The 18,829-nt window shown below is 34.0% G+C and overlaps 1 protein-coding gene across 1 annotated transcript; it reads left to right on the top strand.

Moving 5' to 3' along the window:
• The first annotated feature begins 1,570 nt into the window (after window positions 1-1,570).
• Window positions 1,571-16,108, top strand: LOC135839751 (atrophin-1-like). The gene is made up of 2 exons (XM_065355931.1): window positions 1,571-2,018; window positions 12,374-16,108. The coding sequence occupies exons 1-2, from the start codon at window positions 2,013-2,015 to the stop codon at window positions 14,753-14,755; spliced, it is 2,388 nt and encodes a 795-aa protein (XP_065212003.1). The 5' UTR covers window positions 1,571-2,012; the 3' UTR covers window positions 14,756-16,108.
• The last annotated feature ends 2,721 nt before the right edge of the window (window positions 16,109-18,829 follow it).

Below are 18,829 nucleotides of genomic sequence, written 5' to 3'. Positions count from 1 at the left end.
AAAATCCAAAAATTCCAGGGGCTCAAAAACAACTCGAAACCAGCTTCAAACATGTATCGATTTGGGATGTTAAAAATAAGAGTAGGTAAATCAAATTTCACTTTTTCATTTTAATTTGATCAAATTTTGATTTTTCTAACTGAAAATTGACCAAATTTGAATTTTTAAAAAGTTTCCAAGAGCCGAAGAATTGATAATTATCATTTCTTGAAATTTGGCCTTGGTAGTGCATTTTTGGACGCTCTTTCGAGTTTTTGTCCCGCCTGAAATGTTTTCCGCCAGTGAGGTTGTCGTATCAACACTTTCTTAAGGCTTGCTCCTCAGTGTGGTGTGTTTTTTTTTCAGCAGATTACTATACCGACATGTCAACTTTTAAAAAAATATGGGTTTAAAATTGAGGATAGGAAAACACTCGCTCGAGACAGCAAGCCATTCTCCTGAAGACATTTATAGAGTGATTCAAATTTCATTAGAAATACTCAGTTGATGGAGGAATAAAAGAGAGCAGTCTGAAACCCGACTGAAGAGCTTTCTTGGTCGAGTAGGTACTACTTAAATACCTTTATCCAAACATCCTCTCGATAACAAATTTGCTCATATTAAACACCAGGGGTGTTCTTTTTTCAAAAAAAACATTAAAAAATTTCTTTTTCGATTCTTTTTTTGATCATTGTCTTCCCTGAAAAACGTTGATTCATTCAGGTTCAGATGATTCACAATGCCGGTTTTTGTTGTTTTTTCATTATTCAGCAAATTGTATGGGGCGGAGGGGTCTAGGGTGGATGGTGCAGAAAAACTGTAGGGAAATTCTGACTGAATTAATGTTACCTTCATTTTGAGTTGAAAGTCACTCAGAAATTTTTTCAGCTCCGGAAGTGCTCCTGGAGGCGAATATAGGTATAGGTAAGTTCTCAAAGAGAAGGTCGCTGGTTTTCTTGCTCTAGCCCTTACCTAACTTGATTTGAGAAAAATGGACTTTTCCGTTGAAGGTTGGCGTCAACTTAGGCCATTGCCATCGAAATCCAACATCATTTTCAAGAACTGAGCATGAACTGTTGAAAATTTGCAAATAGTTTTTTTTTGTTGAGAAAAATCAATCATCATTGTTGGGTACCTATTTCAATAAAACATGCAATGGTTTTTGAGCGACGATCAACGATCAAGACGTTGGATTAAGCTCGTACAGAATACTCACAGACAAAACGAGATTAAACGTGGGCACAGGTACACAGATAAATGGGTATTAGATAGGTATAGGTATTATACTATGAAAATTACACCTCGCATTCGACGTAACGTGAGCGGTTAACGAAGCAACTTGCATCTCCGTCTCGATTACATACCGTTCATGTTATTCCATAATAATTTTCCCCGGATATAATAAAGGCCCGTCTACATCAAACGGTTCGGGAGACGAATTTACCGAAAAACAATCCGGAATGAAGAAGCGCTGCCAAGGTCATCAGACTGGAAGGTCATAACCGGTTACCATCAAGGGTAAAGACGTGTCTAAGCTCTCGCTTTCTTTCAAATCGGGAGAAGGAGACCTCTGTATCCGACTTTCACTTCAGAGTTATCATCAACTCCCATAGCGCCCGCATCTGCGTCATCATTTATGCCCACCGAAGTCCGAACTAGATGGCTACTTTATAGTGGGAGCTAAACCGATACCCGTTGAGCGGTAAAGGTTTTTTAATATTTGGCCACAATTTAGTACGTTTTGTTACGTGCGCGCTTTTTCTCGCATATTACGTAAAATTCACCATCCATAGTTCGTGAAAGTTAATATTCTGTCTGTCAAAATTTGTTTGTTTCAAGTGTTTTTTTTTCTGAATTACAGTGAATAAAATGGTTAAATAATTACGAATTTAAAAATAAAACCGATGTTTATCCATGATTAATTGTCGCCTTTTTATATACCACATGCTGTGATTATACTATAAGCGAAAAATCATCGTATTCTGTCAACAACATTTTCATCCTATTCATCTATTGAAATTCTCCCGCCAAAAATGAAGGTATGTATGGAGTACGCGCAATGAGCACGTTTTAATACATATAACTCGGCCAATTTAAATATTATACATACAAGTAGGTACGCGTGACGGTGATTTCATGTGTAGGTAGGTACGTAATTGCATGTGCCTAAGTCAATTTAGCCACACTTAAATACCGCATCATGATGATAATAAAGGTATCATCTACGTACATGCTACATTGTTACAACCTACGGTATTAATTGCAGTGCAAAGCAGCAAAGCTGCAGCAGTTGTCTTGCGCCGTGAATTTTAAAACAAAGATAGATAGGACTGTTTGCTCGTTTAAAAAACGGAACTCATAATTATGGCGAAGGCAATTTGGATGATGCGGAATTCAGAAGGTTCCCAAATGAAAATCGTTGAGGGTATAATTTTGATTAAATCACAAGTCTATGGAGGGAGGGGGAGGAGCTGATTTGACCTAAAAGTGCTAATCATAAAACTTGGATTTGTCAATCAGACGAGTAAACTATTTTTTCAAATCTCTGATGCGCATTTGGAAATTATGTATGCTGCAAATGCAAAAAACTTAGGTAACCCCTCCCCTTCAATTCGGCATTAGGTTGAAGCTGCGAAGGAGAACAAAAACGTATTGTTCAAGTGGATGGGAGGTGAAAATGTAATGAATGCACGTGCATAGAAATATTTTATTTTTTTTTTAAATGACAAATTTTTCATAATGAAACTTCAAATTTTGAAGAAAAAGTCCATTACTAGCTCCTTCAGTAAGTAAATAGCTTTTTTGTGGGTGATTTTGCAGGAAAATGATTATTTGAAAAAATTGCTTTCCCAAATTCTGCTCTGGAAAATCTGAATTTTTGAAACATGAATTATAGGTAGGTCTAATTTCTGCAGTTAACTTTCATGGAAAGGAATCATGCATACTTAGACTGAAGTGAGGGAGAAAATGCGGGAAAATTTATTATTCGGCTGATTACACCAAAACTGGTTTCATGAGTAAATTTCCACTAAATTCCAATTTTTATTACTTCTTTATGTACTCGTATGTACATATTATTATTGAAAGAATATATCCACCTACTAAAATATAAATACCAAAAGTAATCTGGAAAATTAAGATTATAGATAGGTACATGTCACGAATGTGTTGTTGTAGCCCAAGTTTGCTACGTAGGTAGGTATCCTAAGTTTTGGATTTCACACCTTTCCAACGTACGAGTATGTTGATGAAAGCTTAAGCGTGGTATAAAATCGAGAAAGGTTGGCTCGGTTCGGAGATGGGCAGATTCTTAAATTGTAACGTCTTCTGTCTCTTTTTTTGAAATTACGTCATTTTCAGATCTCACAATAAGATCCATATACTATTTTGAGCTATGACGTGCAAATTTTCATTACGACGCTTCCAACTCAAAATGAACTTTACCGAATTTGGTCGAAATCAAAATATGAATTTTTTCAATCCACTCCAATCGTTCAAATTTCTTCAGTATGTAAACTTTATAATATGCATAAAATGATCAAATGATTTTGTCATAGCATGCAGCAACTTTCAGGATAGTTTGTGAGGAGGGGGGAGTGGAGTACAAACTTCTGAGTTGATGCTCATTCAAAAATCAACATTTTTAAAGCCAAAGATTAGTTTGATGAGCTGTCAGTGGTTAAAAGAATCTTCAGAATTTTGTGAGACTTCGGAATTTTCAGTTTTAAAAAAACGACACTTCGTAGATATCCATTTCAAAACAGCGAGAATTTTTCAATTTCTGGCAAAAAACTTGATAGCAAAACACGCTACCTAGTACCTACTTTAAAATTTTAGCAAGAGGAAAAGCTTTTTGGCAATTTTGGTAAAAAAAAGTGAGATTTTGTTGTAATTTTCGGCAACGAAACAAGAATTTTTCGATTTCTGGCAACAACGAAAAAAAAAAAACAATTTACAGCAAAAAGAGATACATTGACGATTTTAGAAAAAGAAAAGGCTTTTTCGCAGTTTCGTAAAAAGGTGAGACTTTTGATCAATTTTCGTAATATGTGAAAAAATGAGAATTTTTTAAATTTTTTTAGCAAAAAGCAAGCCTTTGACAACTAAGTATAGCAAAAGTAGATCTTTTTTGGAAATTTAAGCAAAAAATTACACATTCGAGTCATTTTGGAGCCTCCAACGACTTTTTGAAAATTCCTAGAGCTTCTAGCAGTTTTTAAAAACTTGAAATTCCCGCATTTCATCAAATGGAGTTAAAAAGTCGAAATTCACTCTGCAAACCGATTTCAATACGATTTGAAGTCGACTGCAGGTGGTTTCAAGTCGTTTTGAAGCTTTCAGCTACCTTACTTTTTGGACCATCGTGGTCGATATGTAACCGTTATTTTTTTCAATGGTGTATTCCAATCTGATTCATATTTTTTGCCATCGATCGATTTCATACTTCTATGAAAATTTGAAAAATTACCCTTCCGCCTCCATTTCAGGTAGAAAGATGAAATTCAATTTACACACAAATTTTTGACATTAATTCCGAGATGGAATGCAGGCAGTTTCAATCAATTTAATCTGGAATCTCAAGATGCTGTTTTGAAACTTCGATGTTTTTCAAAAAATGCCACAAAATCTATCCGAAAAATTTTATGATTTTATTTTTGTCAAATTTAGGTGTTTAAAAACCTCTGTTTTTCAAAAAATGCCACGAAATCTGTCCGAAATATTTTATGATTCATTTTGGGTCAGCAGTAAGTAGATCAAAAATAGCAACATTGAATTGCGAGTCCATTGAATCGCGATTCATTTGAAAACTGAATCTCAGATTTTGAATCAGATTTAGGGCCGTATTCATAGACGTTAGGTACTTAAGGGTCACTTGGCTAAGTGGTGAATTTTGAAGCAATTTTTCTCATAAACGAATAAAAATTTCATAATATTTTTAAAGTAATAAATCGATATTTCGGAGTCCAATCTCTCAATTTAACAATAAACAAAATTTCAAAAATTCAATCACGTCTGGAAAAATTGCTTCAAAATTCACAACTTAGCCAAGTGACCCTTAAGTAACGTCTATGAATACGGCCCTTAATTTTTGGACGAATCGCGCCCTTTGAATCCAATTCATTTTTTTTTTTTTGCGAATCGTCCTATCTCTGTCAGTAACGAACAAAACGGATGTAAAGTAAACAAATTGAAAAATACATACTTTCTTTTCTGAGTCAAACCTTTTCCTGAAAACCGATTTGTCCGCGACCTTGCTCATTTCACGTCACACGTCACTGATGAGCCAACAAAATCTATATTCTGCTCCGTGATTCATTAATACCTTTATTGATTCATCACCACCCACAAAAAAATTTAAAAATACCTGTAAGTAGTCACCTACATTTCATTATTCCAATAACTATACGATTCGAGTCATTCGTACCGAATAAATTAAGTTATTCGATAATCGTCTCCAACTATTATATCCTTTAGAAGGTCGAATTATAAAATGACACAAATTTGTTTCTTCTAAGTAGTCCAGTCACTGTTATGAATGACGAATACCAATTCTGATATCACGCGTTCAACATAATTTAATCTGCGATTACCGAAGAAAGCTCGTCTACCGAATAGGGAGCCCATATGACGTCAAGTTGGTATTAGGTAAAAGTGGAGTGACTGCGTGAAACAAGAATGTAAAATGATTACATCCTACAACTATAAATCGTGGATTGATTAACGGGTTAGAAATGTAAGTAAGTATGGGTATCTATACAAAGTGGCGATTGCATAGCAAAACGTCAATAAATATAGGTACTCGGATAGGTACATAACTACATAGACAGGAGGTGGTAGGTATCGCTTTGAAAGTCGACCATTGAACATCATTTTTATTGATTTGAAAAATATATATAAAGGTTGGATAAAAAGTGAAAAAGAAGCAAAAAATATAACGAAAGAAAACGGAAACCTAAAACGGCGGAAATACATTGAACGAAACACGACCAAGTGCACAGACGAATGATCAAGAATGAATTTGGCTACCGATACAAAAGGCAATTCATTAAACGAACGTTCCGTTTTGGAAGAGAAATTGATGAGTTGTAGAGCAAAAATGAAAGCTTTGAAACAAAGTAAACAAGAATTCGATGATTTAATGACGAACGCGAGAGAAAAAAATGCGCACGAAATGGAGCGAAATTTCGAGAGAATAAAGTTACGATTAATTGAAAACCATAGCAAAATTATCGACAATGTGAAAAAACATTACCAAGACCTAACGAGTAAACGAGAACAGGAACTTAAAAGCAAAGCTATCGATGAATACGAAAATCGTAAGCAAATTCTGCAGCAAATTTACTTCAACAAAATAATCCTCGAGGAGCAAAAAATGAAATCGACGCGAAATTCATTTACGCATTTGCAAAATGAAAGGTCTTTAATTATTAAAGAGCTTGTAAAAAAACAAGAATGTTTAAATACGTTGATTAATACAAAAACAAAAGCAGCAGAGGAAAAAAAATTAGTCGCAAAGAATTCTAATATAAATTTAAACGAGGCAAGTTCGCAGCAATTGGCACTAATTTCCGACTGGAATAAAAATGCCGCTTTTTTGAATAAAAAACGAGAAACATTGTACTTAAAATGGGAGCGCACGTTCTCCAAGTATAAATTAGCGTTATTAGGCCTTCAATTACCGTAACTTTGGATGATCAAAACAATAATAATCATCCACTTTATCATTAATATAGGCTACGTAACTAGCGTACCTAATACCTATCACTTAATTTTTTTTACGCCTATGTACTTTTGAAATAATATTTTCAATTTTTTATATCAGTTTTTTTTCGAGATGCTATAGTACCTACTTCAAATTGAAAAAAAGCTTAAGAAATGAATAGAATTTTTTAAATTAGTCAATGTAACAAAGTGAGTTAATCTTGACAATACATACCTATTTAATGTGGATATAAGTAGGCATGTAACGAGTTGATTGCGCGTATAATTGAATATAAGTGATTATCCACTTGGACGATCTTGCCATAAGACCGTCTATAGAAGAGCAACATTATCTGCACGCTCAAGTACCTACTCGCGCCTCTGCCTCTACCATAGGCCTATAATTATGTGTTCGCAGATTTTTTTTCTACTTCAACAATTGAAATATGAACTCACACTGCGACATTTAACGTTCCTTAACAGTTTATTGACGGCAAGTAGAATATCTAACATAAGTTACCTACTCGTACTTGCCTGTTACATCACACACTTGTTGGAACTGCATCAATGTTCGTCATTCTCATTCGAGTTCTATAAGCTACGTTCGATAAATAATATAAAATAAAATAAACTTCCTAATCCGATCAATTCAATTTTATTTGAAAATGCACTCGTATTAGTTTTTTCTTTATTGCTTTCTTTTCTTTTTTTATTTTGACAGGCAATTCATCTTAAATCCGTCTATTTGAAGTGCTAATTGTTTATTTGAATGAACTTATCAGGCTGTCTACTGATTTCTGTTTTATCAATCGTATTTTGACCTTGCTTCGTTGGAGATGGAGAGAACTGAATTTTAACTTCTTTTTTTCTCTCCAACACAGTTGACGAAATTTTCACGTATTTGCTTCACTAAGAAAAATTTTTACAATTTTTTCGTTCTTTATTCTCTCTTTTCTTTGAAAAAATTTAGGGCTTCTTAAAAAATGGATTGGTTGATCGAGCAAGAAGGCAATTTTTTTCTTTTCAACTTTTAAAAAATTGTCTCTCGTGATGAGAAATTGCTACATATACCTATTTACAAAGAAATTACCGTTTCTTCCAATGAGAGTCTGAAGTCGACGTTATTTTTTTCTAATTCGAAAAAATACGTAAAAGAAATTAAAAAATTTTCTCAAAATATTTACTTATTCGTTCAACATTTTAACATGAACCTTAGAACTTTTTTTGTCCTCTCCTCTGAATGACACATGTATTCCTTACTTCTCCATTAGTGACACCCATCAGCTAAACAAGTTTTTTTTAATCTTTCTATAAATTTTCACTTTTTTTTTGAAAAGAGTAAAAATAATATCAGAAGTTTGTCATAATAAGTAGGATTTTTGTTGATTTATTTGTGTGTGTTTTCAAATCGAACATTCACGTTTGAGAAATAAGTATTGAGCTACTGAAATCGATTTTTTGAATTTTTGAAATTTTTGAAAATTAGTGACACAGCTACAGAAAGATTGAATCTTGAGATCAAAATCTGAAATTAGTTGGTTATCATTATGGATAGGTGCCTGCGAAATAGATCCCAAAATTTCAATCCTGATTCGAAAGGTATCTACCTATGGCGGGACCGAATTACTTTTTGGATAATTGTACCTGTTGGTGACAATTTTTTCATTCAGGTACCTCCACAATAAAAATATTTGTAAATAGAGGTTGAGTTATTTTTAAACAAGGTAAACAGAAAACTTGAATTTAACAGCTCTTACGAAGACAAAGTGTTTCTAATTAAATCCATTATTTTATGTTACAAATTCATCGCGGTACATTAAACTCACTTCAATGTTATTCAAACCTTTTATTAGTTCGTCTGCGATAACATCAGACAGATTCCTTGTGCGCGAATACATAAGCACGAACAGTGGGTACTAATAGACAATTAATGTTGGCAATTTTTCAATAGACCTCAGACATCAATGTTACCTACTGGGATTTGCTAAGTAGGTTTTCTTTATAAGTTCATCTCTTTGATACCTTGAACGGTGCTTTGGATCAATCAGAAACTATACTGACACATGGTATTCGTTCATCGCACGTTAAATTAGGCAAGTTCTGCCATAAATTTTCGGACATTCAAATTTCAAGTTTTTATGACCCCATTAGACCATTACAGCTGTCATCGAAATTATTTCCTAAAAATATTATTTGCTCGTAAATCAGTAACTACCTTCATTGTAAAAAAGAAACACCATCATAGTGTGTAAATAGGTACCTCCTGTGATTTGTCACCTTTCTTTTCCAACTTGAGAACATGATTGAATTTATTTTGCCCACTCGCCGCTCGCCTTCTAACCTCTTGATATTTTTACGATCACACAACGTAGATCAACTTGTACTCTACCTGGGGAAAATTTTACTTTCTACATTTCTATTTGGATACCTATGTGACGATGCGTATAATGCATTTACCCGAGGTAAAGTACAAACCCCCTAATTGTTGTGCAGAAACACGCCCGCAGGTTTTAATTATGATTAATAAATTTTACGTGGAAGCCAACTTACTACACCTATGTACCTACTCGTGAATAAAACTGGAAAATATGTATCTGGACACTATGCTAGTTTTGTATAGCTACTCGGTCTTTGAAATTAGTCATTATTAATATTTCATAAGTAAGTACCTATCATTCGAGTGTTTGTTAGACTGTACTGTGTTATCCACGTTTAAAAGTAATGCGTTATTATATTCTTCACGACGAATAGAAATCGACTTGAGTATTGCTAGCTTTATCTGCCGGGTGTGAATCTATGATGTAATGAATGTGAAAGTACTTACTTTGAACTTGAGAGTCGTGGTAAAGTGCCCCCGGCTTCCAAATATGGAAAGTGATCATGAAACTTACTTTGGGTAACAGTACCTACGAGTATATGAACAGGTATAAAAAAAAATTAAAGGAGTTCTCTGAATGATTTATGGAAAAATGCGGCCAGTGGGGTATTGTTTTTTGTTTTTGAAAAAACACAGGTCTTTTAAAACAATAAATAGATACGCACAGGTCTAATTAAGTATACATATTTTATTCCTTTATTTAATGTGACATGGAACTGAATTTTGATGATTACGTAATTCTAAGGTACAAAGTATATCAAGTACCTATTGAAAAAATGGCCAACAAAAAGGGTATAGGAGGATAAGGTACGGTTTTGGGGCCAGAGATGGATTTCAACGAAACTCACCTCAAAGGTGACCCATGATGAGAAAATACGCTGAAAAGATTTTCAGACCCCCAGTCAGGGTGGAGGGGCCAAAATGTGTTTTTCAAAGTTCATTTTCCAGTTTTTTCGCCTAGTAGGTATAGATAAACATTTTGCGTTTTTTTGATATTTATTTCTTCCGCAAAAGTGCGAACGAACAGCTATGTATGAGTAGGTATGTAGGAAAACATGAATGGAAAAATGCAAAAATGATTCTAAAATTTTATTCGCTCATGCTTCCAGGTTGAAAGATATGCAACTAAGTATCACTCCTGGTTTAAAACAATCTCTTTAGGATGGTTGGGTATTTCAATTGATAACTGTAGACGGACAATGATAAACATACTTCTGTGTTGAAATGAAAAGAAAAACAAATGTGGGTGCATAGAGTTTATGATCATAATTACATTGACAAAATCAAAATCAATTGCACATATAGGTAGGTGTGTTATCTCCAAGTTCAGTATCTATGGCAGTATTTTAGCTACATACTACTTGCCCTGTAATATGTGTAAATAGTAGGAAACCCTGAAATTACTCGTATTTCTCTCTTCAATTTGTATGCATCCTATAATTGCCTGCAGGTATTTTAGACCGACGCGACGTATGTTTGATTATTATACCTAGGTACTATGTATTCTCTAACATATCAGGTACATACCTGTATTATTCTCTAATCGATGCTAGTTTATAAAGTCATTCATTTTCTACTTTCGTGAATACCTACCTACGTATTATGCAGTTTAGTAACAAATTTTAAATCATCAGACTTCTGGTTAGTTGTTTGTGTGGTCAAGAAAGTTGATTGCATGTTGACTCCAGCCTCTAACCACGTTGAAAGTTCAAGCTCAAGAGAAAAAGTATCTACTGTTCTCGAACCTGATCTTCAGTAAAATTTTGCAACGAATATTATGAGCATTTTTTATTTATTGCAAGGGAACCTTACCAATTCACCCACCACATTTTCACTGAAAGGCACGCAGAGCTTATGTCACCCACACCTGTGAACAAAATTTTCAGCTGCTCAAGTTGATTTTTCGATTTTTGGTGAATTTTTGAAAATGGGGCACAATAGGTACAGGGTGCCCAGAAATATCGAGTACCCCTAAGAAAGTTTTTCATTAAAAATATAGGTTGGCAACGTGAAATAGATGCATACCTATGATTGGTGGAATGTTATCTCTCCAGTCCAACATCCAATCATGTGCGATTATTATCATTCACTATGACCAACCGCGAAGTATTTGGCAGAAAACTTTTTAGGGGTATGTACCCGATATTTCTGGGCACCCTGTACATACTTGACCTATTTATTTGTTAGATTTTCATAGAAATTAAAAAATAAATTCTAACATTTGAAATATTTTCCTTCTGCTTTTTCTTTTATTGATCCTACTCACGTCTTTTTTTTCAAAATTTTGATGACTACATAATTTTGCCCATGACATCAGCAATATCACCCACAGAATTTTTGTAAAAACTATGCATTATCAAAAAAATAAAAGAGCAAAAATGTTGTTTTTCTCATTTTTAAAGACCTTTCAGAATATTATATAAGAATGATTTTTGTACCATGAAAATTTGTTAAGTTTCAAGTACCTCATTTTTTGTCAAGTCTCACTCAAGTCCAGAAGGATTGGCTGGACCAAAGTTGATGAAATTTGGAATACTTATAGTTTTGATGATTTGCTGCCAATTACTGACTGAAGGTGAAAAATTTTTGATTTTTGAAAATTGACCATCCACTCCCCCCTTTTGGCACCCTAAAATTCTCAAAATTGACCAAAAATATCAAAAAGCTCTTCACCATCATAAACTTTATAGGTAATGTATTTGTGCAAAAATTAAGCTTTGTGGCCTAATTACATCAAGCTTGAGCTGTGTTTAAAGATGCTGAAAAATAACAAATTTTGAAAAAATGACAAGTATACTAGTTGAAAAGCTGAGAGAGGTGTATGAACATCAAAAATCACTTCTACAATGTTTGAAGTATATTTGAACAACACTTGAGCATGATTGGTGCCTTATCCAAAGCTGTACCTTTGTCTAAAGAAGCAAAACTGGCAAAAAATTACTACCTATTACAAATTAAATGTTTCTTTAGGTTTAAACAAAGCTATAACCTTGCAATTTTTTTGGTTCATTGTCTCACCTTCTAGTCACACTCCAGGTTCCTTTGAAGTGACAAACAGCACCAAATGGTGTAGTAAGTGGTCAATTGAATGCTTTGGGCATTTCAAATTAACTACCTAAAAAAACATGGGTGAAAACTAGAAAGAAAAGAATACAAAAGTCATAAAATGTTGATACTGAATATGTGTATGTACCTACTAATGCACAATTTGTTTAATGCACTTACCTACCTTAATAACTTCACTTACCTATACTGAGCAGCACATTTAATTAATGTCATTTTGTGAAATTTACCCTATGTTATATTTTGTTGTAGGCATGGATGCTACTACTAGGAATTCTACTTCATGAATCTGCAGCAGTTGTGAATAACAAAAATAATGCAGGAGTTATTCGACGAGAAGCTCCCATACTGACTAACGCATATGGTGCTCCAGTATCTTTGGATAATGCTGATACTCCTCCCAATAACTTTCAATCAAAAGACAATTACGAGTCGAGAGTCTCTGATTTTGAGGCAACAACTCCAGTTTTCCCTTTAAGTGCACCTTCTTATGATTATAGCCCACCTGGCTTGGCACCACCGCAAGGAGGTGACAGCTACAATGCAAGAATCTCTGATTTTGAAGCTACTACTCCAGTTTTTCCTCTAAGTGCACCATCTTTTGATTACAGTGTACCTGGCTTAGCACCCCCAGAGAGCAATGAAATTCTCACCAAACAATCTGGGTTTGGATATGAAAGACCTCCTACCAATCCATCTCCTTCCTATGGTCCACCTCCTTCAGTATATGGTCCACCAAGTAATACTTATCTTCCACCAAGCAATTCTTATCTTCCTCCAAGTAATAGCTACCTTCCACCCCCAAAACCAACTTATGGTCCACCCCCACCAAAACCTTCTTATTTGCCACCACCACCTCCCCCTAGACCAGTGTATGGTCCTCCTAAACCAACATATGGCCCTCCTCCACCACCACCAAAACCAACATACGGACCTCCTCCAAAACCTGCATATGGTCCACCACCATTTGAGTACTCCCCACCAAAACCACAATATGGTCCTCCAAAACCTCAATATGGTCCTCCAAAACCAAACTATGGACCTCCATCTTACCCATCTAAACCACCAAGCCCACAATATGGACCACCACAGAAACCACCTTCATCTTTGTCATTAAATCCAGATTTGCTCTCTCTGAAATATGGATCAAACACAAAAAGTGAGAGTAGTTCATCTTCAAAATTCTCTTTCTACAATAACTTGAAGAGTAGCTTATACTCGTTGCTTGGAAATCATCACCAATCATCGGGTTCATCTAGTATTCATTCACCACCCACACCCCCAGTTATCAGCTATGATGGATGGAAACCTTTGAAGGGGGCAGAATTAGCATCTTTTATTGGAGCTTACCCTCAAGTACAGACATCTTATTACGAACAACAATTTACAGTACCACAGAATTCATATCAAGCTTCCAATGAATATTACTCTCATCCCCATTCTCCACTTTCTGTGAACCAGATCCCTAGTGCTAGTTATGACGTACCATTTGATTTTATAAAATCTTTCTCAAATTTAGCATTGACAAATTATGATAATGGATTCTCCAATGTTAACTCATTCCCAAATCCTCAAGTTGTTAACTCATTCCCAAATCCACAAGTTGTTAACTCATTCCCAAATCCTCAAGTACACTGTGATGATCATTCCTCTTTCTCTCAGTTTGGTAGCTCATTATCCTCAGATAATGGAGTGCTAAAAGATAGTTACACTGTATCAAGTTATCCAACCCAGCAAATTGGTTTAGCCTATGGAGTTCCTTCAGGAAAACAAATAGAGGGACCAAAATTACAGCCTAAAAAACCCATCAAGTTTAGAGCTCCAGTGCCATCAGGTTTATTGCAATCTGTAGGAAAAGATGGCAATGACTACAGAGGATCAGAATTTAGAGGTCAGACTTATATCCCACCTGCCATTCCAGAAGTATCTAAACCTGATGATACATCTGCAGGTGATTCCTCCAGTTATTCTGATAATTACCAACAAAATGATGGTTCATATGACTCTTACTCTGCAAAACAGTCTTCCAAAGACACTACATTCAATGGAGATTCCAATTCATATGACAACAGCTTAAAGTTTAACAATCCATCACCTAATATCCAATATTCTCAAAACACAGGATATGAGGCACCAGTTGAGAGCTCTTCTTTCAATCAAGCTCCACAACAATCATTCAATGTGCCTTCATCATTTGGTTCTGATGGATATGCTACCTCAAATCCAGAATTACAATCACTTCTGAGCTCATTAGGAGATAAAGCACCTTCTATCACTCCTTCACATTCTGTTGAATTGCCCACCATTAGCAGCAACAATCTCCATGGTACTGGATATGACCAAAACCAGTTTGAATTCCAACTGCAGTCCTCAAATGGAGTATCTGGATTGTCCAATGAAAGAGTTTTATCTCAAGACTTGTTGCAAAACGTATTATCAGCAATTGAACAACAAAATAAACACTCCTCATCTAGCAGTTCTTATGAACATTCCGACAGTATACAAACTGCAGGCTCAGAAAATGTTCCCAAATTAGAAAAAGTTGAAGAATCAAGTAAACAAAACAGTGCACTGCCTAGTGAAAAAGAACAGAATCCAAATAATGCAGATAATAGCTATTCTGGTCAAGTGTGATGATAATTATTTGCCATTTTCATCTATTGAAAATATTACCTACTTGTAATTATTAGACATTAACTATTCAAAATTATTTTGTTTCATTTTTGGAAATGAATTTGTGATTATACAAATAGTTTGATTTAAAAAGCACCCTCAATAGGTACCTATAGATTAATGACCTAGGAAAGGTGGAATAAATAATACTTTTTTATCAAGTGCCATGATACAATTTAATTTAGGCGTCTATCGAATTATGTTGATTATGAATGAGTGTAAGTGCTATGTTACTTTTATTTAATGAGAAAACTCCCATTTCAGCTTAAAATTCCAAAAATTTTGATTTGTATTATTTATTCTACATTGAGAATTAGACATTCAATAATAAATGAGGCAAATCTCTAGTCAAAATATTTCAACACTGAATGTGTAAAGGATAGATAATGGATATAGGTACTTATTGAGGTAGATAGACATAATTCCAGCGACGACAAGGTCCTTGCTTCAATTATGCAAGTAGATATCTTTTTAAGCATTTTCTTGAAGATTTCTTAACCCTATGATGTTTTTATAATTGAATTAAAGTTACATTTTAGAATGAAGTTTGGTTTTACAAACATATGTAAAAGAGAAGACAAAATCTATCATTTATTTTTTATTTTTAATGAAATCTTCATGGTACCTAATTAAAATTACATGCAGAGTCTACATAATAAGTATATTTATGTTCTTAAATGGCATGTACTGCTAAATAGAAATAAAATGATGATGAATTTTGTAATACCTACCAACTTGCATTTGATCCCCAATTTATATGTACTATACCTATACCTACTAATGAAATTATTCTCTATCTCCATCTATCCACCTGTACTTATGCTTACCTACCCAATCATTTATTTATTTTTTTAAAATGATGAATTGTGCCATTATTTTGAATATTGTGCAAAGAATTGTGTCAAGATACACAGATACTTGCAATGCAGTTCTTGACACATTAGTTAATCTCTTGTCTTTTCTTTTAAGTAAAAATATCAATTATGTACAAACACTTATGTAAATATAAGTAGGTATGTACTTCTTTCATCATTATATATTTTTTATTATTTTTTAACAGTTGAGTACATTGAGTAAATTATTCATCAAGTACTTGATGATTTGAAATGTATAGCTTCCGTTTGTAAATTAATGTGGAACTCAATGATTACTTACCTATTGTGAGAATCTCCGTTTCAACTACTACCTACATATTTATTTTTGGATGTACTTTTTTTTTACATTCCCCATAATGTCCCTCATTTATGTGGTCAATTTAATACACTGTTACGTGAATTACGAGTACTTTATAAAAATATAAATATCCATACCATACCAATTTTGTTTTATTTAATTTTTAAAAGATTTTCTTTTCCAAAGACAGTTCATGATTTTTTTTCTCATGGTACTTATGTAGGTTGACCTTTGACATTCACAGGTAACAAAATTAGATGAACAGGAAGAGTGTTTATTTTTTTGATAGTTGGGTTAGATTATTACATGAAATTAGACGTTTTTGGTTAGAGAACATAGCTATCGCATTTCAAACAAAGGCAATTTTATTCCATAATCATTATTGGATTAGGTAACTGGAAGATCCTCTTAAATCTTGAAAAAAATACATGAAAATTTACTCTTGATATCTTCATCTTGTGAAAACAACTCGTGTGGAAAATGAACTAATGAAAATTGGTAGGTGTAATAAAAAAAAAATGTCCTACCTATTTAAAAACGCTTTGTTGATGAATTATATTGTTGTGCGTAAAATTGAGGTATAAGATAGCCATTTGGTGTTCTCGAATTGTATTGAAAAATGGTACGGTGCAACGTCGTCGTTCGAAGGAAAACACTGTTGAATTATTCATAGAATCGTTTATGACATTTACTGTAAGACTTAATACCTACGTTAAAACACAAAACCTTCCGAACTGTTTTCTTTTCCGTAAATGCTCATTTTAATCTACTCTCATCTACTTGCGGCAGAATACTCATTAAGACATGCAAATGGATACAATTTTCAATTGTGGAAAAAAACGATGAAAGGAAAAGTTGAAATGGAACATTGGATACTTCATGAAACATGATGCTGCGAAAATAACACATCGTAGGGGTGAGAAAATTTAACAAGTTTTGCAAAGAATTATTTATGAACATTATTTATTTTCCGATAGCACGAATTCTTTCATTTTCACCAGAATAAGATGTTGCTGAAAAGTACATAGGTACTACTACGTGTGTATTTTGTATTTGGCGTCAACAAGGATAATTTCTTTCTGCGCCTCACGCACCCAAAATACTGTCAACAAATCACAGAATTGTATAGGTGGGTAAAATTATTATTATATTTGCGCAAACACTACATTGCAGTGAACTACTGTCACTACTGATGCAGTGTGCATCGAAGTGCTTCAATCTAAAAACAGTGAATCCGATTTTGTAGGTGCTGAATTTTACTTTAGTTTTTGGTAAGTACGGAATTTTTTTCTAAGACCGGACTGGAAAACCTGAAAATTTACCACCAGCTTTAAAGTAGCTCAAAAACCACAATTTTTAGATTCATGATCAATTTTTGAAAATGCTGCGAATGGCTAAAATAAGAATAAATTCAAAGTTTACCCGATTCTTCTAGAAAGTTGAAATTTGGTTTGTACCCTGTTTTTGATCTCATGAGTGTCGATGAGTGATGGCTTCGTATGATTCTGAAGCCTCCAGCGGATTTTTGAATTTTCCAGTTTTCGAATAAACTCTGTAGGTAAGTTAGGGTGAAAATGAAATTCAAAACCTATGAACTCGGATCTACCATATTCGTAACTCGCTTACGATCGATTTAGGCACATATTTTCAAAATATTTTTGTGCCAGCTCAAATAAATCCAAAATTTTCCCCGGTAATTATTTTTGGAAATCTGAATGAAACAGTCAAAATCCGCTAGAGGCTCCAGAACGATTCAAAACCATCGCCGATTAATTCGGAAGGTCGAAAAAAGTACAAACCAAATTTTTAATTTCCAACTGAATTTGGTGAAATTAACGTTGATTTTTTGTTTTCATTTTTGACCCAAATTCAAGTTTTTTTAAATTCGCCAAAAAATCAAAACATGAATTTCAGCTCCTGAAAAATTACTCGGTGGAGTATCTTGAGGTCCTCTATCGATTCTTTTACGTCTGGATAAAATTTTTTGTGTCGGTTTAAATAGTTTCCCTGTGAGGAAAATTTTGATTCGAACATAGAGGGGTTTTCAGAATTTGTGCTTAAAATCAATGGAAAGTGTCCTGATGAGGATAAATCAACTAATTTGAGCGAGATTGAAAATGGTACGTAAGGTTGTGCGCTTTATCCCAATTTCAGCTGTCTGCCTCATTTTGATCAATTTTTGATTTTTTTTTCATAGGAATTAAATTTTTTTGATGTCCAAAAATGTGCCCAAAATTGAAAAATGAAACCTCTGTGGAATGAATTGAAATGTTCGTACCTGCTTACATATACATATAAATACATATAAGCTTCCAATTTTTAAAATCCTCAACTTAAATACTCTCATGTTTATTTTGTCAGCGAACGAATCACCGAAATTTTATGATTTGTAATAGAAATTAAAAAAGTATACATTCAAGTATATGTTTTATGGTTATGCTTGTATGGAGTGTAATGCAGCTGGTATACATTTGAAAAGATTTTAGTACATAGATAACGCCTTCAAATCTTCATTTCAATAGCTTTTGCGTGTATAAGAAACTGCTGAAAGAAAGGACAACCAGAAATGGAACAAATATTTTATTGCTTACAGCTAAACAATTGGCATAGATTCATTCGTGTATACATGCATGCATCCCCCATAATATGTATGCTTGGGTATAGTTATCCTTTCTTACTCTAAAAGTGAAATCGCTAGACAAAAAAAGGAACGGCGCCTTAACGCGCACGTTGTTTACCAAAAAGAAAATCACAAAAGCGAGAATGTGTACCAAAGCGTTTCAAGTTAGCGCTCTATCCTAACGTTTGACTCTTATTTTCAAAATTATGGTCGTAGGTCGCGATTGTCACCCAAGTTTTTCA

Source organism: Planococcus citri, chromosome 3 (genome assembly GCF_950023065.1).
Source record: "Planococcus citri chromosome 3, ihPlaCitr1.1, whole genome shotgun sequence".
Taxonomy (NCBI): Eukaryota; Metazoa; Arthropoda; class Insecta; order Hemiptera; family Pseudococcidae; genus Planococcus; species Planococcus citri.
Note: the sequence above shows the minus strand (reverse complement) of the source record. Positions and strands in the feature narration are given on the sequence as shown.